Source organism: Callospermophilus lateralis, chromosome 4, assembly GCF_048772815.1.
Source record: "Callospermophilus lateralis isolate mCalLat2 chromosome 4, mCalLat2.hap1, whole genome shotgun sequence".
In the NCBI taxonomy this organism is placed as follows: domain Eukaryota; kingdom Metazoa; phylum Chordata; class Mammalia; order Rodentia; family Sciuridae; genus Callospermophilus; species Callospermophilus lateralis.
In genome coordinates this window covers 159,081,679-159,106,675 of record NC_135308.1, presented here as the reverse complement: position 1 = coordinate 159,106,675, position 24,997 = coordinate 159,081,679, and the positions used below count along the sequence as shown (strand labels likewise).

At 40.5% G+C, this 24,997-nt stretch overlaps 1 protein-coding gene across 4 annotated transcripts in view; it reads right to left on the bottom strand.

Moving 5' to 3' along the window:
• The window catches only part of Tnrc6b (trinucleotide repeat containing adaptor 6B), a 239,038-nt gene that overhangs the window by 146,780 nt on the left and 67,261 nt on the right, over window positions 1-24,997 (bottom strand). For 3 of the 4 annotated variants that reach the window (XM_076855195.2, XM_076855194.2, XM_076855198.2), the window contains 2 exons: window positions 19,355-19,445; window positions 1,473-1,540 (listed from right to left, as the gene is read on the bottom strand). In XM_076855195.2, coding sequence (XP_076711310.2) covers window positions 1,473-1,540; window positions 19,355-19,399 — 113 coding nt within the window. In that variant the 5' untranslated portion in view covers window positions 19,400-19,445. The remainder of the gene's footprint in view (window positions 1-1,472; window positions 1,541-19,354; window positions 19,446-24,997) is intronic. The other variant, XM_076855196.2, reaches the window with a different exon arrangement.

The following is a 24,997-nucleotide window of genomic DNA, read 5'->3' as shown; positions in this document are numbered from 1 at the left end:
CTGGGTTCAATTCTCAGCACCACATATTATGGTAAATAAGTTACCTACCCTGATTTCTGAGTAAAATGGAGACAACATGCTGCAATGAGTGGAAATGACAAATCAAAAAGACATCTAACCAAGAACTCATGCACTGAAAGCCCCTGAACCATGGAGCTATGATTTCTATATCACAAGACCTTTGACTGGAGTGTGAGGTCAGGGAGTGGATGTGAGGCAGGAAGAAAAGCACTTAAAAGTGATTCTCCTGTCATTCCATTGGGATTCCATGTCTGGCATTCTAATTTGCTGAAGATGAATTGATTCCATCAGTTCATGCAGACAGTGCATTTGACAGAATACAGCAAAGTTAGAATTTATACTGTGGGCTATTTTTAAAACTGCTAGGTTAGCAAAGTAAACTGGCTGTAAAAATATCCTGGTTTCCATTCACAACAAATACAAGACAAACCATTTTCCTTTAATGACTCTGGCCTCGTGGCAGCATAATCTCTTCTGTATAATTCATTCCTAAGGGTTTCGGAGACATAATTTTCTTAAGACAGACCAAAACTAAACTACTTTTCTAGGAAGAAAAAATGAAGAAGAGGGGTTTTTTACAGATTTTTCAATAAATTCCATGAATCACCATCCCATTAGGAGACTATAAGTCTCAAGAAAAAAATAGTAGTTCTGTTAGTACTTTAAGCCAGTCTGAAGTTTTTTTCTTCAAAAGGGCATATGAAAAACTGGTCTGCTCTATAATACAATTTTTCAAATTCTGTGACAGAGGGAGAAAAAAAATCGACTACTCAATTTTTTTCACCAAAAAGCTATCCAGCAGACTCCAAATTTCAGGTTTAAAACCAATCACCCATATGTCAAGAGCTTTGTAATGTTTTGAACAACCAATAAAAAAAAAAAAGAAAAAAAACAAAAAAACAATCACCCTTGAAAAAGTCCAAGGAGAGATCCTATATTGTTTAAAATGTTGGCTAAATTATGTTAATTATAATTCCTGCTCCTTTAGGGAAACAATCTGTATTTAAACAATGATCAGAAGTGTAAATAACCAAATGGAATAGAATTTCAGGAAGTACTATTCAAATAAATTCAAACTTGGAATGTAGGCACAGTCAGTTTAGTTCACTTCATAAAGACATTGCTAAGAAAAGGATGTACTATTTTACACTTTCTTTGGAAAACAACCAAAATGAATTAGTTCAATTTGGAACATCCTGAGCCTTAAAGCCTTTGCAAAAGCATAATATAAATTTTGATTAGTCAAGTGTGAAAAACTACAAAGCCAACTTTCTTGTCCCTCCAGTTAGTCAGTCTATAAATAGAAGCAATGCATTAAGAGCACCAAAGCAACTGGTAAGTTCCACAATATCTCCAATGTATACATCCCAGCAAATATACTCTCAGCTTGTTGAACCAAAGTGTTTCCAAGGATCTGTGACAGAACCCTTTTTAAATAAACAGTGACTCACTGTTTGCTTTCTTCACCAGGAGGTGGAGTCTTGCCATGCCCTTCCATTACAAAATCCTCCTGTTCCACCTGCAAAGGCAAGAACCATAGGTTAGATGCACCCACTAAGTAATATGCAACTCACTCCAAAATGCCAGGGTCTGCCTGTGCACAGGGCCATGACACTGCAGTAGCTAGGCCAGAAACTTAGGGCCTGTGGTTTTCATTCTTCTTCACTCTCCAGATTTGCTTAAGATACTTCTCCTTGGGTGACTAGATTTGCTGAATGAAAAAGGAATCATGTTGATTTGCACCTCATGTAACAAAGGATTTGCATCTGGAATGTAAAAGAAAGACTATGAATCAATGAAAAAAACAACCTACTCAAAAAGTCTGCAAAATAACTAAATAGGAGTTCCACTGAGACTTATGCATATGAAAAAACGCTTAATCTCATGTCAGTCAGGAAAATGCAAACTGAAATCACAAAGAGAGATCATTTTGCAACCACCAGGTTGGCTAAAATGAAAAAGTCTAGCAATAGCAAGCACTGGCCAAGCAACAGCAGCTCTCACCCACTCTCAACAGGAGGGAAAAACTGGTACAATTACTTTGAAAACAGTTTTTGCCATTCCCTGCTACAGAAGAACATGTATTTACTATACAAATTTCTTCCTATTTTTTCAAGTTTTTTTTTTTTTTTAAGTTGTAGATTGACACAATACATTCATTTTATTTATTTATTTTTATGTGATGCTGGGGATCAAACCCAGTGCCTCACATGTGTTGGGCAAGCGTTCTACCACTGAGCTACAACCATAGCCTTACTATACAAATTTCTAACTGTATTTCTAGCTATCTACTCTAAAGATGCTTTTGCACATATGCAAATATATTTATAGCAGTATTATTTTAACAGAAAAAAATACAGAACTATCCATCAACAGTGAAATAGACAAATAGGCTCTGATGCTCTCAGACAACAGAATGCTATGCTACATGAAAAATGAATGAACTACAGCTACATGCTTCAACCTGGATGAGTTACAAAAAATTAACACTGAGTGAAAGAAACAAGACACAAAAGAATACAGTCATCCCAGGCTGGGGATGTGGCTCAGTGGTAGAACACTTACCTGGTATGTGTGAAGCCCAACATGTCAAAATAAAACAACATCAACAACAAAAAAGTTATCCCTTGGTATCACAGAGGATTGGTTTAAGGACTACTTCCTTCCCCATGGGTATCAAAATCCACTGACACTCAAGTCCTTTATATAAAAGAAACAACACATGCATATAACCCATGTGCATCCTCTGTGTACTTTAACTCACCTCTAGATTTTCTATAATATCTTATATAATGTAAATGCTATGTAAAAAGTTCTTACACTGTGTTATTTAAGGAATAATAACAAGGAAAAAAAGTCTGAACATGCTCGATATAGGTGTAATTTTTTTTCCCCCTGAATGGCCATTGTAGGTATAGGTAGAAGTCCAATATGCTATCCACTGAGCCACAGAGCCAGCTGTAGTTTTTTTTATTTTTTTCTGAATATTTCTATCTATGGTTGAGTAAGTCTATCCATGGATGTGGAACTCACAGAAGGGAGAAGGCTGACTCTACAAATACAATATAATTTCATTAATATAGAGCTCAAATATATACATTTTAAATCACATACAGCATAAGCACCCCTAATCTGGAAATCCAATCAGAGCATTTTGATTTCAGATTTTCAGATTAGGGATGGTTCAATCTGTGAAGTCAATGCAAATATTTCAAAATCTCAAACCCTCAAACTGGAAACACTTCCAATTCCAGGAATTAAGACAAGGGACACTCAGTGTGTGTGTGTGTGTGTGTGTGTGTGTGTGTGTGTGTTTGCATGTAGACAAATCTATGTGTAGATGACCATAAAAAAAACCCATAAAAACGGAAAAGTTTAATACAACATTTAGGTAGTAATTGACTTACGGTGAGAGGGGATATGATGAGGGAGGAAATTCACTCAGGGAGGAGTACTTGGAGAGTTCCGAGGTATAGTTACGTTCTATCTGTTGGTCTCTACAATAGGTGTTGTTTTCTTCATAACTGTATATAGATATATGTGATATAGATGGTATATACAGATATATGTATATGGCTTACATAAATTTTCAAAGGAAAGAGAACCATTTTACTATTCCAGAAATTTACTGGTCTATAAAGAAAGATAAGTGACAGAAATAAAGTCACCTCTATAAATAGGTTTAACAGCCCTATGAAAACTCCCCCAAAAGGTGTAATGTTAAAAATCAAATAGATGTATTCAAGGATATAGATGGACTATTCCCCACTAAGAAAAATAAAGTCCATTTCTTTTCTTTTTTTGGTACTGGAAATTGAATACAGAGGCACTTTACCACTGAGCTATATACCCTTGGCCCTTTCAAATTTTTAACTTTGAGACAGGGCCTCACGAAGTTGCTGGGGCTGGGATTACAGGCCTGCATCATCACACCAGCAAAGCAGTCCATTTTTCACAAGACCGAATGATCTAGAAGACAGACAAGAGCACCACAGATACACACCATGATGACATCCAAACAAAAGAAATAGCTTTCCAGGAATACTATCCTCTCCACAGTTCATCACGTCCCCGAAATGAGAGGAGATGAAATGTTGGTAAGAGAAGCTATTTCTCAAAAAGAACAGAAAAATGAGAAGTTTATTTTATTTCCAATAAAAAGAGAAAATAGCAGAAGGAGAAGCAAGAATAATAAAAGATATACACTGCACATACGGTGAAATTCAAAACAAGCTTGACTTTTCTTTCTTTCTCATGGACTTCCTGATTCTATAGCCCACAGGGCTTTGCCAAGGAGAGAAAAGATTCATTCTCCCATCCTAAATTTACAGAGTTCTAAGAACTTGGACCTGGGGCTGTAGCTCAGGGCATAGAGCACTTGCCAAGCATGTGACAAACTTGTGTTCAATCCCCAGCACCACAAAAATAAATAAAGAAAAATAAAGAAAAACCTCTAGATGAGAAAAGAAGGAAGAGGTGACAGTGTTATAGAGAGAGACTTAGAAAGAGCCAGAGATGATCTACACCTGGATCTGAGTTGTAGTTACAACAATATGCACATAATTTTCTAAAAAATCATTATCATTTAGTTGTACATTTTATGTCTTTAATCATACAAATGACATATTTTAATTAGGAAAAAATAAAATGAAAATTGTTTAAAACGTATTAAGTGTCTTGGAACTTTAAGCATAAATCATTTTCTCAAAGACAAGAATGTCAGGGAGCATGGTAGCACATGCCTACAATCCCAGCTGCTTGATGGGGAGTGAAACAGAAGGATCTCAAGTTCAAGGCCAGCCTGGTCAACTTAGCAAGGCACTATCTCAAAATAAAATGTAAAGCTTGGGGCTGTAGCTCAGTGGTAGAGTATGTGCCTAGAACATGCAAAGCCCTTGATTTAATCTTCAATACCACAAAAGCAAAAAACAAAAACCAAGAATACCTATATTCCAAATTGTATACATCATGAAATTTTCTTGATCCTTCTTCTTTAGGTCCTCTCCAACGAAAGAGTTCTAAATTGTGTGCCTTGATCTGTTTACTAGTAAAATAATAAAAAAGGATTTACTTATAATTAAAAAAAAAAAAATGGGGGATGGTGCTGGGGATCCAATCCAGGGCCTTTCACATGCTAAGCAAGCACTCTACTACTGAGCTACATACCCAGCTTCAAGAACCTCCTGATCAGCTCCCAGATCTTAACTCCAGCTCTCCTATTCTATTTGGATGGTCCAATAGGTCCAAAATGAAACGCTATCTTAGCCCCCAAATGTCCTCTATTTACATCCCTATTTCTGTGAATGATACCACAATTTACTAAAGTCCTCTAACAAAAAAACCTATCATTGATCTAAATCCTCTGCTTTTTCTCATTAACCCCACATTTACTGACTCCCTACATGCTACAGCTTCTATCTCATAAACAGCTCTCATATCGCTGACTCCTTCTCAACTGCCAGCTACTCTAAATGTCATTATTACCGAAGCCTTCTCACTGGTCTTTGTGCTTCTGGGTCCCATCCCACTTTAATCCATTCTCCAAACCACTTACATTTATAAATATACTTTGCAAAATGCAAATATGATTGCATTTACTTCTCTGCTCAAAATTCTTCAAGGGTACTCTGTCACCTTCAAGGCTCACTGCCTTCTAGAAACAGGTGCAGGGAGGCATTGCAGGGTAGATGTTCAGGCAAGGGGAGGATCAGAGGAGGGAGTGCCTGATGTCAGGAGAGCTTTCTAGAAAGGAAACTCTGAAATCAGTTTTGAAGGCTGAGGAAAAGTTCACCACAAACACCAGATAAAGAAGTGGTAAGAATTCAGCTCTTCTGCCTCCCTCAAGCTTTTGGAATCCCTGGTGCCACACACTGCCTGCCCTACAGCCCTCCTCCATGCCTCATCTTTTGCAGGGGATTGATTCCAAGACACCACCCACCCATGGGGGATACCCATGTCCTCAGATCCCTTATATAAAATACTATAATGTTTTTATATAATCTATATACATCCTTGCACACATTTAAATCATCTAGATGATCTCTAATCATCTCTTGATTACTTACAATACTTGATACAATGTAAATAAAATACTATACAAACAGTTACACTATATCACTTAGGAGATAAGGACAACAACCAAAGTATGCACTGTTCAGTATAGATGCAGTTTTTCCCCCCAATATTTTCCTACAGAGTGCTGACTCTAGTTTTCCCTCTTCTTTCTGGAGGTAGGGAGTACTAGGGATTTGACCCAGAGGCACTGTACCATTGAGCTACATCCCCAACCCTTTTAATTTTTTTATTTTGAGACAGGGTCTTTAGCAAGATGAGGTGGGCCTAGAACTCAAGTTCCTCCGATTTCCAATTCCCGAAATACTGGAATTACAGGCCCACCACTGGCGCAGCCATAATGTTTCCGCTTGCCAAGACCCCTTAGTATACTCTCTCCCTTCCACTCCACATAAATTCAAATTCCTACTTTATTTTAAATGCTAATCAAATGTTTTTCCCAAACACTATCTCTTTTGCCAGGATTCATACCTTTTTCTACTCTCTATCAACTCAGAAGGCAATAAAAACAGTTCAGAAAGGTCACTGCTCCTTATTGCCATCTCCTGGGTTTTGTTTGTTTTTGTGTTTGTTTATAAGAGATGGGTCTCCCTATATTGCCCAGGCTGGCTTCAAATTCATGGTGCTCCTTCCTTCATCTCCTCCACAATGTGTACTACACCACCATCAGCCCATTCTTCTTTTTAAATTTTTATTAGTTATTGATGGACCTTTATTTATTTGTTTATATGTGGTGCTGAAAATTGAACCCAGTGCCTTATACATGTTGGGCAAGTGCTCTACCACTGAGCCACAGCCCCAACCCCCATCCCATTTTCTTAAATCCACTTCCAATTCCTCTGCTTCTTTATTTCTCTTTTCCACAAACTTCTTGTATACATGCACTTGACTTGATGATCTAATCACTCCTCTCTCTCGATTCATTTTCAGAATCGACATTTATCTTTATAAAATGTCCAGCTTACCTTTCTCCCAACATCATTCAGTAAGTGTTTATTGAGCACATATTCCTGAGTTACATGCTGTGTTGATGTTATGATGAAAGCAGCCTCAGCCCTCCCCAAACTTAAGAGGTAAGTGGGAGAGAAAACAAGAAGCAGGAGATAACAATGCAGTATAAGAATCTGATGGCACAACCCAAGGAGAGCACTTCACTGAGCCTCAAGGTATCTGACACTCTTTAGACCTGCCCCAGACAAGCAGTCCATCTCCTTCCCATTTCAGCTAGGAAAAGGGCAGACCAGGCTCTGGACCTCACCACCAATCCATACTGCTTCACCTAGAGGTCCACACGTCCTGAAATCCAGCTTTGACCACAACCACCTTTTCTGCTTCCTCCTTGAAACCTTAATCAGACTCTGCAAGGAGTCCTTAAGGTAACCTTCAGATCCTCACCTGACAGGTGGGCCAGTGAGTTGCCCAAGCAATACCCTAGGTTTGCTCCCCAATCCACTTGTTCTTAGCCTCCCTGCACCTTGCTCTCTCTGTCTCCAGACTGCAGAGCACCTCTGGACAAGGCTATGCAACTGGCTCCTTCACAATGTAAACCTGTTACTTCCTCTCAACACTCCCACTTCAGAACCTCTGCCTAGAAGGCCCTTCTTCCCCATCAGGTCATTGTCCTGAACTTCTAACTGACCTTGACACATGGCTTCAAAGTTGCCTTTTCTATAAAGTGTCTTAGAGCACTTCCTCCTCTGCCCCTTCCTGGCTTCCACAGCAGTGCTCCAGAGGCCTCCCCTCCCGCTGCCACACTCTGTTCACCTACTTCCTCACCTGAGGTGGCCAGGGAACAGAAACAATGTAACCTTTGTCTGTGTACTGTATAAGAGAACACAGCCAGACTAATTTCCAAATGCCTTCTCTGTTCTAAGCAGTGGGGCAAAGATCTGAATGATCCACTGACCTTCCCGACCAGGTCCCTCACTATTCCCCGGGTACCTTTCTAGTCTTCTCACACTCCCCAAACCCACGCATTAGGCATCCAGCTGAGGCTCCCTCAGACAATGACAAGGACCATCCTGACAGCCTCTCTCACACAGGCCTCTCTTTTGTTCTTCTGGTGACTGCATTACAAACCTGCATCTTCATTGCTCTCTGTGAGGCGAAAAAACGTTCCTTGTGTCCCAAACTCATGACCCACACTATCCTGCCTCCTCTGGGACCCTCTTATCTAAAGAAATTTTCCATTTCTCTCCCTTTCCAATAATTCCATCCCCTCAACATATTTTCCAATCTCTCCTATTCTGAAAAATTAGCTTTGGCCTTCTATTACTCCAAATAGACTGCTTTAAACCCTTCCCTTTACCACCCAAATTCTTAAAAGAGCAGGTTACACCCCACTGCTTCTATATTCTGATAAAAAAAATTACTTGAATTTATATGAAGGTAATAGAGAGAGCACCAGGCTGGACACAGCTCAGGAAGTATTTGCAAGGCCCTGCTGTGTGTGCACGCCCATCATCCCCCCACCAATTTTATATACATACATAACACACACACACACACACACACACACACACACGAGATTTTAATTTTTCCCTTTGTTTTATATTCAAGATTTTAAAAGTAAAAAAACAAACAAACCTGCCTCCCACTCATCTTCCAATGTGACTGGCTGGTCTTCTTCAAATCAATATTCAGCTTACACAATGCTATTATTAAATAAATAATATGTACATATGCACCATATTGAATGGTATAGTTTAATTTCCTTTCCTGTAAATAAATTACCTTTCTTGTATAATTTTTAATTTTTCTTGGAACTAGCAATTGAAGTTCCTCTTCTCATTCTTTTTCTTTCTTTTTTTTCTTCCTTTTTTTTTTTTTTTTTTTTTGCTTAGTGTTTATTATATATTTTTCACTAATTCATCTTCAGATGTTCCCAGCAGAGCTAGAAGTGTCTTTTTAATCAGGCCAAACATCTCAGGAGATCCACTAGTGTCCTGAGTGGAACATTCCTTGGGCTGGTCTCCTATTCCCTCTTGGCCTGTTTGCACCCTAGGTTGCTAAATCACTGCTGTCTTCTCCTTCATTTCTGAAATTCCCCCTCTCTCCTTTGTTGGATTATCTGTCTCTCAAACCTTTTCTTTTCTTTTTAATGGTTTACTCCCTGGTCAAGGTGAAACACATATTCCAGTGATCTCCTGATTAAAGATATACGGACAGATAATTTGAGCCCTTGAATGAATGAAATGTCCTTATTTTATCTGCACACATAATAAACTCACAGAACTTTTCAAACCCACATACTTAACTGAATACAGAAATTCAAGTCAGTGAATGTTTCCCCAAAACATATCTTTTGGTAAGGTCCTGGGGACTGAACCCAGGGGCACTCTACCTCTGAGCCACATGCCCCCCTACACACACTTTTTTTTTGAGATAGGGTCTTACTAAATTGCCAAGTGGACCCTGAACTTGCAATCCCCCTGTCCCAGCCTCCCAAGTAGCTGGGGTTATAGCCTCACATAAGATGTTTGATAAAGATTTACTAACTGGTGATTCTGTTTCTCTTCCTCCTACTTCCTATGCACAATTCCCCCAGGTCCTATTCCTGGACCCATCTCTTCAGATTCTGCCACAGCAATTTAATCTAATGTCATAACTTAAACTATCAAATCTTGAGTGATTTCTAATTCTGTACTTCCAGCCCGACCTATCCTGTCTCCAGCACTGTATTTTCACTTGACAGATCCCAGTCATACAGACAGTATACCAGCAACCCAAACCCCACAGGTGAGAAAGAATCCTCCTATTCACTCCAGAACTTGCTTTTTTGTTTATGGGTCCTACTTTTGACAGAAACACCCCATCTTCCTAGTCTCAGCTTGACAACTTGATGTCACCCTTCATATCTCCTTTTCTTCAATATCAAATAAACTACTAAATCCTATCCCTTTTATAAATGGCATATTTTTCCAATGGCCTCCTCTATTCTAGGTGCTGGAATTTAAAAAGAAAGAATACATACTTTCTGAAAGCTGAAAAGTTAATTAATACATTGGATGGCAGAATCATGTTCAAAATGGTTTCAATAGGAGCCAGGGCTATTGGCTTATGCCTGTAATCCCAGCTGTCTCAAAATTACCAAAAAAAAAAAAAAAAGAGGGAGTGGAACTGGGGGTAGGAGCTCAGTGGTAGAGCGCTACTGGGTTTGATCCTCAGAACTACAAAAAAGGGGTGGGGGTTCTAGCAGACTAAGAGAAAGGTAGAAACTCCTAAAATTTTTTAAATTGAAGTATAATTCACAAATTGGAAAATACTCAAGTGTAAAAATTGATTGACTGTTTGATGGTACTAGAGATGGAACCCTGGGCCTCCTACATGCTAGGCAAGCACTCCACCACTGAGTTACATTACCAGTCTTTCTTAAATTTTTATTTTACAACTGGTCTTTTGCCCAGGCTGGCCTCAAAATTGTAATCCTTCTTACACCATCAGAGGCTGGATAGTCCCATCAATGGCTGGCTGTAGGCTGGAAAGCTGGGGAAACCAGCAGCTGCTCAGTCCAAAAAGCTGGGTGCCTTAAAACAACAAGGACCCATGATACATCCTCCATCCCATTCTGAGTCTCTGAAAGGCCCCTGGAGCCTTGGTGTGAGTCCATATTCAAACAGAACCACCAGCCAGTAGATCTTTAGCAAACATCTCAGCCTCCAAAACAGCGGGGATTACAGGTGTGTTCCACTGAGCCCAGCTAGCTTTTTTACATTCTTCATGGTGTCATCTGATTAGAAGTGCAAATTTTTTAAATGAAATTCAATTGAACAATTGTTCTCATTTATCATTAGTGCTTTTGAATCTACAAGAAATTTTCATAATCTTCATACAACTGTGAAAACATGTTAGGTTGTTTCCCAAAGGTTTTACAGTTGTAGCCCTCATATTAGATCCATGGTCCATTTCAAATTACTTCTTTTTTGTTTGTTTTCTACCAGGATTGAACCCAGGGGCACATCCCCAGCCCATTTTTATTTAGAGACAGGGCTCACTAAATTGCTTAGGGCCTCACTAAGTTGCTGAGGCTGGCTTTGAACTCACGATCCTCCCTCCTCAGCCTATTGAGCCACTGGGATTATAGGCATGCACCAACGTACCCAGCTCAAATTAGGTTTTGTGTATAATATGTCACATGGTGGTCATGATCCATGCATTTCCATATGGTTATATAATCTGACAACCTCCCCTCAAAAGACATTAGTCTTTTGACAATTTTTTCTAATTGTTAAGTCTTTTCATTAGGTTCAAAAGAATCGTTGTGTAACTACAGAAGGGGCAAGACCAGCACTACAGTAGTGTATTGGACAATGTGATTGGCTTCTGAGGCAAAATGACTTTTTTTTTTTTTTTTTTTTTTTTTTGGTGCTGGGGATTAACCCTAGAGTCTTGCAAACACTAAGCTCAGGATCTATGATTGGGCTACATCCTCAGCCCAAGAAGCATTTCTTAGTTAATAAAAGAACCACAAATTTGGACTGGGAATGTGGTTCAGTTCTAGAGCACTTGCCTAGTGTGTATGAGGCCCTGGATTTGATCCCAGCATTGAGAGAAAAAAAGAAGAAAGAAAAGAATTTAGCTGACACATCCTTTGAAGATGATTTTGACTGGTCAAAAAGAAGTAGAGTGCAGTATACAGCTTCCATGAAGTCCCTCAGAGGAAGGGAAAGTTCTTTCCTTTTTCCCATGTGGCATGCAGATGTGATGGGGCTGGAGCTCCCATCACATAACAAGGTGGAAGCAACACATGAAGATGAAAGAACAAACAGAAGTCACCAGCCACTGAAAGGGCCACGCATCCTGGATGACCCAGACAGGCTGTTAAGAACTAAGAACTGTCTTCATGTATTAGAGCCGTTTACAGAAGAGGTAGTAATTTTTATCCTACCTTATTCTAGAAGGCAGGAACAAGACTAAATGCCTTAAGATACAAAAAGTATAAAGTAACAAACAGCACAGGCAAGGCCCTGGGTTCAATCCTCAGCATCACATAAAAATAAATTAATTAATTAATGATGCTGTATCCAACTACAACTAAAAAATATTTTTAAAAAGACAAATTGCAAGCAAATATTGTCTTTTTAAAAATATTTATTTACCACTGAGCCACAACCCCAACCCCTAATTTGTCTCTTTTCTTAAGGAAATAAAACGAATGTAGAGTGAAGAGTTGAGGACCCCTATGTGGGCTGTCTAAAGTCTGTATCTGCCTCACTCTCCCCCCACTCCCCATCCCCCACTGCGATTCTGGTTTTCAACCCAGGGTCTTACACATGGTAGAATCTCTACCACTAAGCCGCACACCCAGCTCTTCCTCATCTCTTAAAGGATGCTTAAACAACGTGCTGGTTCTTCATCCACTGACTGCCCCCCAATGCCACTGTAGTATGCCTACTATCTGCATAGGAATCACATGGGCTGCTTACAAAGAAATTATAGATCCCAGGACCCCAACTCTTGAGATTCTGTTTCAGTAGATCCAAGGTGGGGCCTGGGCATCTTCATCTTAAAAAGCATATGAAGTGCAAATCACAACCATAAACGAGTCAGGCACGGATGCATGCCTTTAATTCTAGAGACTTGGTAGGCTGAGGTAAGAGGATTGCAAGTTTGAGGCCAGCCTCAGCAATTTAACAAAACCCTGACTCAAAATTTAAAAACAAAACAAAACAAAACAAAAAAACCCACAATTTTAAAGGGCTGGTATATAGCTCAGTGGTAAAGCACCCCTGGATTCAATCCCCAGTACAAAAATAAAACAAAACAGAAACACAAAAATAAACAGAAAAAAAAAATCCACAATGAGGTAGCATTTCCCATTCACAAGAATGGCTAAAATAAAAAACAGAAATAACAAGTGTTGGTGAAGACAAAGAACCAAGAGGAAACCTCACATATTTTTGGTGGGAATCTAAAATGATGCGGCCATTTGGAAAACAGTTTGGGCAGTTCCTCAAAAAGTTAAACATAGGGGCTGGCACCTGCCTCGCACATATGAGCACTGGGTTCAATCCTCAGCACCACATAAAAATAAATTAAGATATTGTGTCTATCTATAACTAAAAAATACTTAGGAAAAAAAAAAGTTAAACCTAAACCATACGGCCAGCAATTCCACTCCTAGGTATATAACCAAGAGAAATGAAAATATATATTCAAACAAAAATTTGTACAACAACGTTCACAGCAGCATTATTCATATTAGACAAAAGTAGAAACAACTCAAATATACATCATCTGATTAATGGATAAACAAAATATGGTATATCCAGCCACAGTGGGATACTATTCAGCCACAAAAAGGAATGAAGTACTGATGTGTGCTAACCATGAAAACATCTGCTAAGGGAAAGAAGGCTCACACAGAATTCTAAAACACATGTTGTATGAGTCTACATATATGAAATGTCCAAAATTGGCAATTCCAGAGCCTGGTGAGGTGGTACACATCTATAATCCCAGAGACATGGGAGGCTAAGGCAGAATAGCAATTTTGAGGCCAACCTCAACAAGTTACCAAGATCCTCAAAAACTTATAAGACACTATCTCAAAATTAAAAAAAAAAAAATAAGAATTAGGGAGGTATCTCAGTAGTAAAGAGCCCCTGGGTTCAATCTCCAGTATGAAAATGAAAAAAAAAAAAAATCCCTGGCAATTCTATACAAACAGAAAGTTGATTAGTGATTGGATTCCAGGAGAAAGGAAACTGGAGTGACTATTAATGGATATAGAGAGGTTTTACGACTAGTAATGGTTGTACAACTCTGTGATTAAAAAAAAATTGAACTATATACTTTAAATGGATAAATGTGTGTGTCTGTGTGTGTGCACACTCAGAATTTACCCAAAGCTTTGCACAAGCTAAGCACATGATTTACCACTGAGCTATATATACCCCTGGCAAATGGGTAAATTTTATGGTATATGAAATATATCCCCCCCGACTTTTTTTTTTTTTTTTTTTTTTTTTGGTGGTGCTGGGGATTAGAACCCAGGCCCTTGTGCATTTGAAGGAAACACTATAGCAGCTGAGCTATATTCCCACCCATTTTTTCCCCTTTTTGCTAAGTTGCCCAGGCTGCCCTCCAACCTGGGATCAAGTGATGCTCTTGCCTCAGCCTCCAGAGAGCTGGACTCCAGGTGTGCACCAGTGAAGTGTACTTTAATGAAGCTACTTTAAAAAGTAAAGATCCAGGTGCAGGGGCACCTACCCATGATCCCAGCTACTCAAGATGTCAAGTCAGGATGATTGCTTGTTCAAAGCAGCTTATGCAATTTAGCAAGATTCGGTCTCAAAATATAAATATATTCTGTCTCAACATATAAATATATGTTGCTCAGTGGTAAAGTAGGCCCTGGATTCAATTCCCAGTACAAGAAGAAAGAGAGAGAGAAGAGAAAAAAAGAGGAGAGGAGGGAGGAAAGGAAAACACCTAAGATAATTTTTATGAATATTAAAGTCTAACACACAAACTGGAATAGTTCCAGTAGGGCCTTTTCTCACTTCCCAGGCCTCATCTATTCCTATGTGTTAAGAACTCCCAATGTACACCTGGTCTCCTAAGCTCCAAAATGCCTGCTAAATATTTTTACCGGGAGTGTCTGCAGGCGCTTTCAAAATCCAAACCCTCCATACCCAGTTAAAAACAATAATGGGCTAGGGATGTAGCTCAATAGTAGAGCACTTGCCTAGTGCATGTGAGGCCCAAAACCACACACACTCCCAAAACCACAATGATAACAAGAGTAACTTACAAAAGTCCCTCTATTGGACTCTGATGCTTTTCTTTACTGGGGTAATGGGTTTTGGGGGAGGTCATGGGGTGAAGTGCTATTTCATTACCTTTTATTATTAAGGTTACACACATTAAACATGATGTCACTGTTAAAGCTGACCTTGGTCTCCAGGCTAAGGTAGGTGTTGTTATGATACGTCTCTCCTCTATATGAACCATATTTAAGGAGTAGGAAGTTAGGTTTCCTTGAGGGTGGAACATCTACATAAATCATTTGGAGTTCTTCTGCCTGGGATACTGGGATTTTTTAAGTCCTTTAGTTTTGGTGTGGTATAACACACAGCAAGATGTCTGAAACACACTCAAACCTTCTCACCATCTCTCATCACACTTTACTACTTACCTGCTACATGTCACTCCCTCTGCTTATGACACTCCTCTCCTCCCCACCCACCTAGCAACAAATCAATTTTTTATTTTATTTTTTTAATATTTATTTCTTAGTTGGACACAACATCTTGATTTTATTTATTTTTACGTGGTGCTGAGGATTGAACCCAGGGCCTTGTATGTGCTAGGCAAGCGCTCTGCTGAGCCACAACCCCAGCCCCCCGATTTTTTTAAAAAATATTTTTGTAGATGGGACAGCATGCCTTTATTTTATTTATTTTTATGCGGTGCTAAGGATTGAACCCAGTGCCTCACATATGCTAGGCAAGTGCTCTGCCACTGAGCTACAGCCCTATCCCCAACAAACCAATTTTTCTTTTAAATATTTAGTTTTAGTTTTAGGTGGACACAATATCTTTATTTTATTTTTACGTGGTGCTGAGAATTGAACCCAGTGCCTCACACATGCTAGGCAAGCGCGCTATCACTTGAGCCACACCCCCAACCCCAACAAACCAATTTTTAAAAATCTTTCTTCTTCTCACAAAATCCAGTTCAAGGGTCACAGTCTCCATTGTGGAGCTTCTTTCCAGGAAGAATTCACCACTTCGGGCTAGGCACACGTTTACTATCAGTATCATGGTCCGATTAGCATGGCTCCCTCTCTCACCTTGACTGAAGTTCCCCACATGCAAACACTAATGTCTTACATGACCTGGCATGCCTAAACAGGGCATCAACAAATAGCAGGTGCCTAATAAGTGTTTCTGACTTAAATAATTAATGACTATTTTATTGAGAATGACTCTACTGTGATGTTATTAGTAATATCTCAATTTAAAAAAATGATGGAGAAAAGATGACATAGCTGGGGTCCAAGACATGTCAGTAAATCAACACCACAGCTAAAACCTCCCTGGCAATAGACAGCTCTGTTCTGAACAGCTTAGACCAGACACATAAAGAAAAATGATCATTGCATTCAACAAGTGAAAGCCACATATGACAGAATATATTTTAGATCAATAGGCACATAACTGTCAAATAAAGTAGGTGAGGGGCTGGGGATGTGGCTCAAGCAGTAGCGCGCTCGCCTGGCATGCGTGCAGCCCGGGTTCGATCCTCAGCACCACATACAGACAAAGATGTTGTGTCTGCCAAATACTAAAAAATAAATATTAAAAAATTATCTCTCTCCCAATCTCTCACTCTGTCTCACTCTTTCTAAAAAAATTTAAAAATTAAAAAAAAATAAAGTAGGTGAGCTGATTCTTTCTCTAGGGGATTCAGGCCAATGAAGTACATATCCTTGCCTTTGGAGTTCCTGATAAGTCACCAAAGACTTTTTTTTACAGAACATAATTTTCTTACCTAACCTCAAAAAGTACGGAAAAATAAGATGGACTCTTGGTTAGCTGTGTTAGTTCTATTCAGTTTTCTCTCTCACATACATAGCAGCAAAATTAAATAAGGCCTGAAGTGGTCCTTGGGAAAACCATAAGTAGTAGTTGCTAAGTCTACAAAGAACATATTTAAGAGCTTCTTCTGAAGTTTTACCTTGATAATAACTGTCAACTTGTCTTCTTTCAGTACTTTTTAATTTTTTGGTACTGGGGATTGAACCTGGGGGTACTTTACATTGAGTTAAACCCCCAGCCCTCCTTTTGTTTAAATTTTTTTATTTTGAGGCAGGGTCTTGCTGAGTTGCTTAGGGCCTTGCTAAATTGATGGCCTTGAACTTGTTATCCTCCTGCCTCAGCCTCCTAAGTTGCTAGGATTACAGGTGTGTGCCAATGTGGTCAGCTGCTTTGTTCACTTTGATACAGTCGCACTAAATCATCAAATGTCTCACCAAGTTGCCCAGGCTGGTCTTGAACCTGTGAGCTCCTGCGTTGGCCTCCTGAGCAGATAGATAGGAAGCATGTGCCATTGTGCCTGGTTTTTTATTCAAAGACAGCCACAAAAACACTATGGTAAATTTCTGCATTAACATGAAATCATTCCAAATACAAGATTTTAAACAAAAGGCAACACAGGGAGAATAAAACATAAAAACCTGAATTGAATTAAGACTGATGAGGCTGAAGTTATACTCTAACTTCTGATTAACAGAAGCATCCACTTTCTTCAAGTATAAGAAAAATGTTCTTTCATGTTTTTAATTTAATTGATTTTAAACTGATAAACTATTAAGTAAATAAAAAATCAAGAAAACCAGCCCCCCGTCCCAGCCAAACAAAGGTAAAATCTGAGTTTATGGCATAATAAAATATTCTATTACATGCTCAGTAAGCAATCTTCTAATTACCCCTCAGCTTTTCAGGGAGAGATATATTAGTAGCCAGGGAATCCTAGAATCCAGTCTTCATTAACATTATATTTCATTATAAAATAATGAATTAGGATCTTGGGGAAGTGTGTATGTGTACCTCAGAAATCCCAGGGTGTATGTGTCTTGAGAGTCCTGGACATGTGTTGAGGTGATTCCTAGAGCCCCTGAGTTTTGTTGGTTCTGACAGCCCTCATTGAGACTTAGGGTCTAGGTACATCTAGTGTAAGCCTACAGGCTTCTGCCCTGGCTACAGAAAGAAGGAAGAGACCTGGTGAGATGGGAAAAAAAAAAATAAGAAGACAAGATGGCAGTGTCCCCCCTCCATGGACCTGATCACAACCCTGTTGAGTGGTGAAGTTCAAAATCATGCTGAAGGAGCTGTTGAGGAAGGGACTCAGTTTCTTATAGCCTAGCACACAATGTGCAAGGGCAGACTAGCGTGTGGCCTCTCTGGAATCCAGTGAATCAAAGCAGGAAGCCAACAGGCAGTGAGCATGGGTAACAGGAATTCAGAGACATTTTTTTCCTTTTTTAAAATTTTAACAATTATTGATATGAAATTCATATAACATAAACATATTGAAATGAACAATTCAGAGGCATCTAATGTATCTGCAATGTTGTGCATCTACCACTTCTATCTAGTTCCAAAATGTTTTCATCACCCCATGTGGAAACCCCATATCCATTAGGCAGTTACTGTCCATTCCACATCTCCCTCCTCCAATCTCCAGAAACCACCCACCTGCCTCTGCCTATGGATTTATCTATTCTGCACATGTCCCCTATGTGGCATGATGCAATCAATATATGATCTTTTATGCCCAGTTTCTTCCACTCAGTATGCTTAGGGGGGTTCTTGGTGCCATTTTGACTGGTCTCCACTTTGGCTCTGGTGAAAGAATAAGCATCCCCTAGAGAATACTCGTGGCAGTGCAGCAGCAGAGGGCCCCCCACCTTGGGGGATCCTTGGTAGTGGGCAAGGTGCAGTGCTGGAGACTGTTTAGAAGACAATGTGAGGTACCTTGAGGCTCCCAGAAGAAAAGGTCCCATGTGACCACAACAGAAAAGAGCCAAGGAAATTCAGGACATGGAGCCAGATAGAAGTAGATAAACACAGATAACCTATTTGTAGATTGGGTGTGACAAAGAAAAAATTCCTTTCATTTTTAAATGAAAAACCAACAAATTATCACTTAAAATTTATAATAGAAAAATGTCTGAAAAGCACAAGTGACTGCTTCTGTGCAGCAAGAACAGGGACAGGCTTTTACTTTCAGCCTCATATACTTCTGACTGTTAATTTTTACAAGTATATTAAACTTTCATATTTGTTTTAAAGAGAGAGAGAGAATTTTAATATTTATTTTTTAGTTTTCGGCAGACACAACATCTTTGTATGTGGTGTTGAGGATCGAACCCCGGCCGCATGCATGTCAGGTGAGCACGCTACCGCTTGAGCCACATCCCCAGCCCCTAAACTTTCATATTAAAAGTGAAAAGATAAAATGATATTCTAATAGTGAATCATAAAGTTCCAGTCAAATTTGTTTTAAATTTGTCACACAGAATAACAAAAACATGAGCCCCCAAATAAACTTTTCCTCCTCTTAAAAGAAAAAAAAAAGAATAACAAAAACAGATACTGAGAAGAAAAAAAATCTTTCCAGATCTAGGTTAGGTTCTAATTTAAATCAATCTAATTTATAAATTCACCTAAAACAAAACACCCACTCTACTCATCCACTGCCTCTACTATTGGATTTCTACTCAAATTCTTAGTATTGTAGGTTCGTTACTGACCTTGGAACTGCTTTCTTCCGACACTTCTCCCTCATTAGTTTGCATGGGAACAGACTCTGTGCAAAACTCTGCAGAAAAACACAACTGCTGCCTGAAAGAGAGATAAGGAGAGAAAAACGCATGTAAGGAATTTGGGCAAAAGTTTACTTCCCTAAAGATTTAGACTGAAATTTTGTCACTGAGACCATGGATCCTGTGAGGAGATGACCTTAGGCACTTTGAGTGTGTGTGTGCACGCGCGCGCTAAGTTACCACGTGCATCTTAGCTAAGAAGAAAGATGGAGTGAGGCGGAGCAGGACTCTTCCCCTATGCTGGAGGAGCAGGATAACTGTGAAAGGCTTAAGGCACTGGGATATTAATAGCTCTAGATTTCTTTCCCAATCTTACGTAGCTCTTGGCAGAAGTGATAATGGAAATCTTCAACGGTTCTTGCAGTCAACACCAACCTGCCAGAAGGACACAGTGAGCAAGGCGGTGTGCCAGCTGTTGCGCTGCAGCAGGTCACACCGCTGGATATTGGGCTAGGCTGCTGGACCTGGCCAGGTTTTCTGGGTTTATGATTTATATTCAACAGACTTGTTTTTGTAACAAAAATGAAAGTCCATTCTAACAGGTGGTCCACTTTTTTTTTTTATTTTAAGAAAATACGCCTAGCCAACTAAATGTCAGCTAATTTATTTTGATAAAACACTAGGCTAGGGCTGGGGATGTGGCTCAAGCACTAGTGTGCTTGCCTGGCATGCGCACGGCGCTGGGTTCGATCCTCAGCACCACATACAAATAAAGATGTTGTGTCCGCCGAAAAACTAAAACAAAAAAAATAATAAAATTAAAAAACTCTCTCTCTAAAAAACAAAACAAAACAAAAACACTAGGCTACTTGTGGGGTAAAACAACAAAGAATAGTAATTTTTCCTTTCAATACCAATCAAGCAAAAGTTTGTTAAAATGATCTGAATCACAATATGCCAAAAGGAGTCAGTGCACACCTGCAATCCCAGCTACTCAGGAGGCTCAGGCAGAAGAATTAAAAGTTCAAGGCCAACCTGGGCAACTTAGTGAGACTGTCTCAAAATAAAAAGTGCTGGGATGTGGGTCAGCGGGGAGTGCTCACCTAGCATGCATGAGGTCCTGGGTTCCGTCCCCAGGACCACTCCCCTAAAAAAAAATTGTTTTTTTGAAATAAATAAAAACTTAAAACCTCTCAAATATTTAAAAGGACTGACAGCTACAAAATGTGAAACCTAAAATGATGCTTTTTCACATGCTTTTCTGTGTGCAGAGACGTCTCTTTGTGAACACACCAGGGCATGGCAATCCCTTCTGGTGCAGGTTTCTTATTAGCCAGCTGCAAGACCTGAGGCTAAGAAGGCACTTCTGGGTTTCCACGGCTGTTGGCTGGGAAAAGGGGGTATTCAAAATATCTAGTGAGCTTGCCCAACAAGGTTTTTCGGGAACAAATATTTATTTACGTGATATGAGTTTACAATTGGTACAGCAGAAATTCTCATGCAACCTCCATACACTTTCACTTGTTCACGTGTTACCCTGCGCTGCCCAGTCCCCCAACACACACACATACACACACACACACGAGGTGCACAGTTAAGTACAACAGGCTCTCTCTAGTTGCTTTTGCCCTTCACTGTTTATGACAGTTGTGTAAAAACAGGATTGCTCTTTCTATGAAAATTAAGTTGACAACACTCGAAAAATTAAAAAACAACCAGCAAGATATGAACTGCAAAGCACCTCCCAACCATCCTCCTACTCACAGGAAGGGAGGTAGGTACTCGCAGAGGATGCACTCCACACACCAAGAATTCCCTTCCGCTCCCAGGTCTGCGCTCTCAGCCAGCAATGGTTACTCTCTGTTCCGAGGCCTGGGGCTCCACCCAGGCTTCCGGTAGGAAGGCAGGAGAGGAAGGAGGCAAGTGATGGTGTGCTCCTCTACGAAAGGCCACTGCTGTTGTATGGCAGACTGCTTGATCTACAGCTTTACCACCTCTCCCCTTCTCCTGTCCAGCCCTCGCTTTCTTACATCTTTCTTGCTGACCCTTCTCTGACCTTCACTGCTCTTTTCCTCTCTGATTCCTCTTCCCTGCCCCAACAATAAACAGCCCTCTGTCCTCCCCAACCTTCCTACCCCCCACTTTCAAGGTTTTTTTATCAAGGCCTTCCCCCAGACATGGACCTCACTATGCTGCCCAGGCTAGCCTCCAACTCCTGGGCTTAAGATATACTCCTGCCTTAGCCTTCCGAAGAGCCAGGACTACAAGAGACACCATGGCGCCCAGCTTAACCAAAGACTTTTGCCCCTACATTCACTTTCTTTAAATCCATCATTTTCTCACAAGATCTCATCTATTCATCAAGGCCTTATTAAGTCTTACCTTCTCTCCTTATAGCAGCCCTAAACTTTCAACATGTTGTTGAAGAAATTATTAAGGAAGAACAATGGACCTGTACCCATCCAGTGGCTGGCAACAGTGGACAACCTTACTATTGTTAGGCCTGAAGGGGCAGGAAGCAGTGACTAGCCTATAGTCAGTCACAGCTGTAACTCAAGTCAGACGCAAAGGACTATGTATATGAGACGCTGAGAAAATTTCCCTTTATCTCATTTCCCTTGGGAACATCATTTTCCTGAGGATTGAATGTAATAGGTCAAAGGACATGCAGATGGCCACTCTCAAAGCTCCCTCTATTCTCCTATACTCAATCCCCAGTTCTCGATGAACATTTCCCTGTGCCTTTATGCTCACAGGATGCTGCTTCCCTCTCCTGCTGGCTCCTCTCTACCCCAAAGGAGACAAAAGTTTGCCTTGAAGAGACTTATCTGGAAGGAGAGCCAAGGCGGGTGGAGCTCAGCCCTTCCTTCCCTTGGGAAGGAGCTACCACTGGGGAGCAGGCGTTCTTCTGGCTCTTGTACCCCTAAATGCAAGACCCTCACAACTACCTACAACTAAGTAAGTCTGCCGAATTCTGAGACTTACTGTTAAGAAGTTCACTTAGCAGTATCTATGTGTAAGTCACATTCTTCAATACAGTTTTGTCAGTAACAGAGACAATAGTTTGGTCTCTCATATCCTTTCCTTTTTTATCTCATTTCTCCACTGGTACACAGCTCAGTCAAGGGGAGGATAGTACTATTTATTAGGTCTCAAAGAGCCTAATATCTAGGGCATGAGACTGATATCTGGATAAAAAGATAGGAAGTAAAATTGGGGGGCATGAAATACATGTGGAATTTTTGAAGCTTCAATTGGAGGCCAGGACTTTAGGCCTTTAATGAGACACGAAGGATTTTCCTGTAGATGATTACATTAGGCCACACAGGTTTTTGCTTGTGTGTTAGCTTTTTAACTACTGAAGCTTATAAACTATAGGCCACACAGTATTTTGACCTTAACGGTAACTGTAGTTATGGCAACTTTGTCCTCAGGTAAATGATTGTTTCTATAGAGACAAGGCTGCATGCACTAGGCTCAGAAATTTCGGCAAAGACTATGGGGGCTTTGAAAGTCTCACCAGGAAACAAGCCACAATTGTGACGGTGGCACTGAAAGCTCATCTAAACCAAACTCCAGCTGTGCAGGTGGTCTCAGCATACACCGTCCACTTTGGCACAGCAAGCAGACGCCACTGTGCTAGCCTCAGCACAGGGTGTTAGCAGACGTGGGTGGCTTCAGTACAGAGGGCTGCTGCTTGACCTTGAATTATGTTGGCATAGCTCTTCCTAAGCTGGCATGGCTGAGGAAAGATTAGACTTTAGGGGAGAGTCTTCATTTAGGCCTTTCAGACATCAGAAAGTGGAACATTTATTTGCTGCATACAAGCTAGAAGACAAGTGAACTTCAAAGAGCACGAGTCTTACAAAGTGAGCAAAGTTGTCCTTTAAAATTGTTTGTGGACTAATAAACAGTACACAGTTGAGCCCAAGGGGAAATGGAAAGGAAGAGGTTTCTGTCTACACCAGGAAGAAAGGCAGGAGGGAAGCGGTGAAGGGAGGAAGGGGCTTGGCAGACTCTGGCTGTCTGGACTTACTTTCTGGTAAAGACCAATGTACTAGGAGACAAGAGCTGGGGAGCACTAGGGGAGGGGAACCTTCTCCCCATCCTTGAGGATTCCCTCCATGTGGGACAATGTGAATGTTTTAATATCATGAACTTACCATAACATGACTCATGCTGTTGGGGTGAAGAGACTTACCTGATTAGTGTCTCTGGAAAAAGAAAGTGAACCTGGACTTACACTGGCCAGCCCCCTCTGGCCCCTTTCCAAGAGGGGAGCCTATTAGGCTCCCTGCCCTCCCTCTTCTACTAGGCAGGCCTCTCCTAGATTAGAGCTATGGGCTGAGTACACTTGTTAAATCCTGGAGTTCTGAACTAAGAAGCCTATCTGCCCTTAGGTATGTCAGCTTTATTAGTAATAAAAGTGACATTCTGATCTCTACCTGTCTTATTTCTTTGTCACATACCTCTGCTGGTTTAGAACTTGGGCAGGGAAATGATTATTATTTATTGGGTCCAATTCTATCCCAATTTGCATCTGAGTCTACTCCTCACAATTAAGTTCAGCTTCTGTATCTGCCTACGCTGCTCCATCATCCCATGACCATGACATCAGTAACATACCTTTCCTTCCAAAGCCCTCGCTAACTTCGCTATACCCAAAGGACACACTATTCAGCACTTTACTCAGGCAAATCTTTCCCTCTCTCCACACAAATGTGCTAATAACTACCTATGAACAATCACCAGTCATACCTACTATCATTTGGACATTAAATGTCCCCCCAAAAGTCCTTGTGTTAAAGGATTGGTCCCCACATTGGCACAATTGGGAGGCAGAAAGTCCTCTAAGAGGCAGGGCCTAGTAGAAGGTCTTCAGGTCACTGGGAATGTGCCTAGGACAATAGGTGTGTACTACCATGTCTGGCAGGAATCATTTTTAGAAATAAAAATTGCTGGGTGCAGTGTCACACACCTGTAATCCAAGACACTCAGGAGGCTGAAGAAGGAGGACTGTAACCTGTCTCAAAATAAAAAGGGCTGGGATCAGCTTATTAGTTGAGTGCTTGCCTAGCATGTGTAGGACCCTGGGTTCATCTCCAGTACCATTTAAAAAAAAAAAAGCAAGCTGAGAACAGTGACACATGCCCATAATTCCTAATGCCGAGGGGCCTGCCCTTCCAGCACCAACTGTGGGGAGTTTGAGGATGCAGAGAAACCCCTCCGGAGATGGTTTCAGAGAATTGGGTCTACTTTATTGCACAGCAAAAATAGCTTTTATAGTGGGTATGTGCCAATTTACATAAAACAATCACAATAGGCCAGAGGTGATACACAACATTTCGTATTACAGGAGTCCAGACACCAAGAGTTCAGAAACTGCCATGTAGGCAGCCCTTGTACCAACAGGGGAATAACTTCTTGTCAAAGGAGCAAGGAAATGGCAGTTGCCAGTGTTCCGACAGCACTCTGTCCCAAAACATAGCGTTCTATGTTAGGATTTCCCTGCTGCACAAAGATAAGGATTCCTCCATGAAGGTCCAGAGTCAGGCCCTGCAACAAATCCCAGTTACTTGGGAGTCTGAGGCAAGAGGATCACAAGTTCAAGGCTAGCCTTAGCAACTTAGC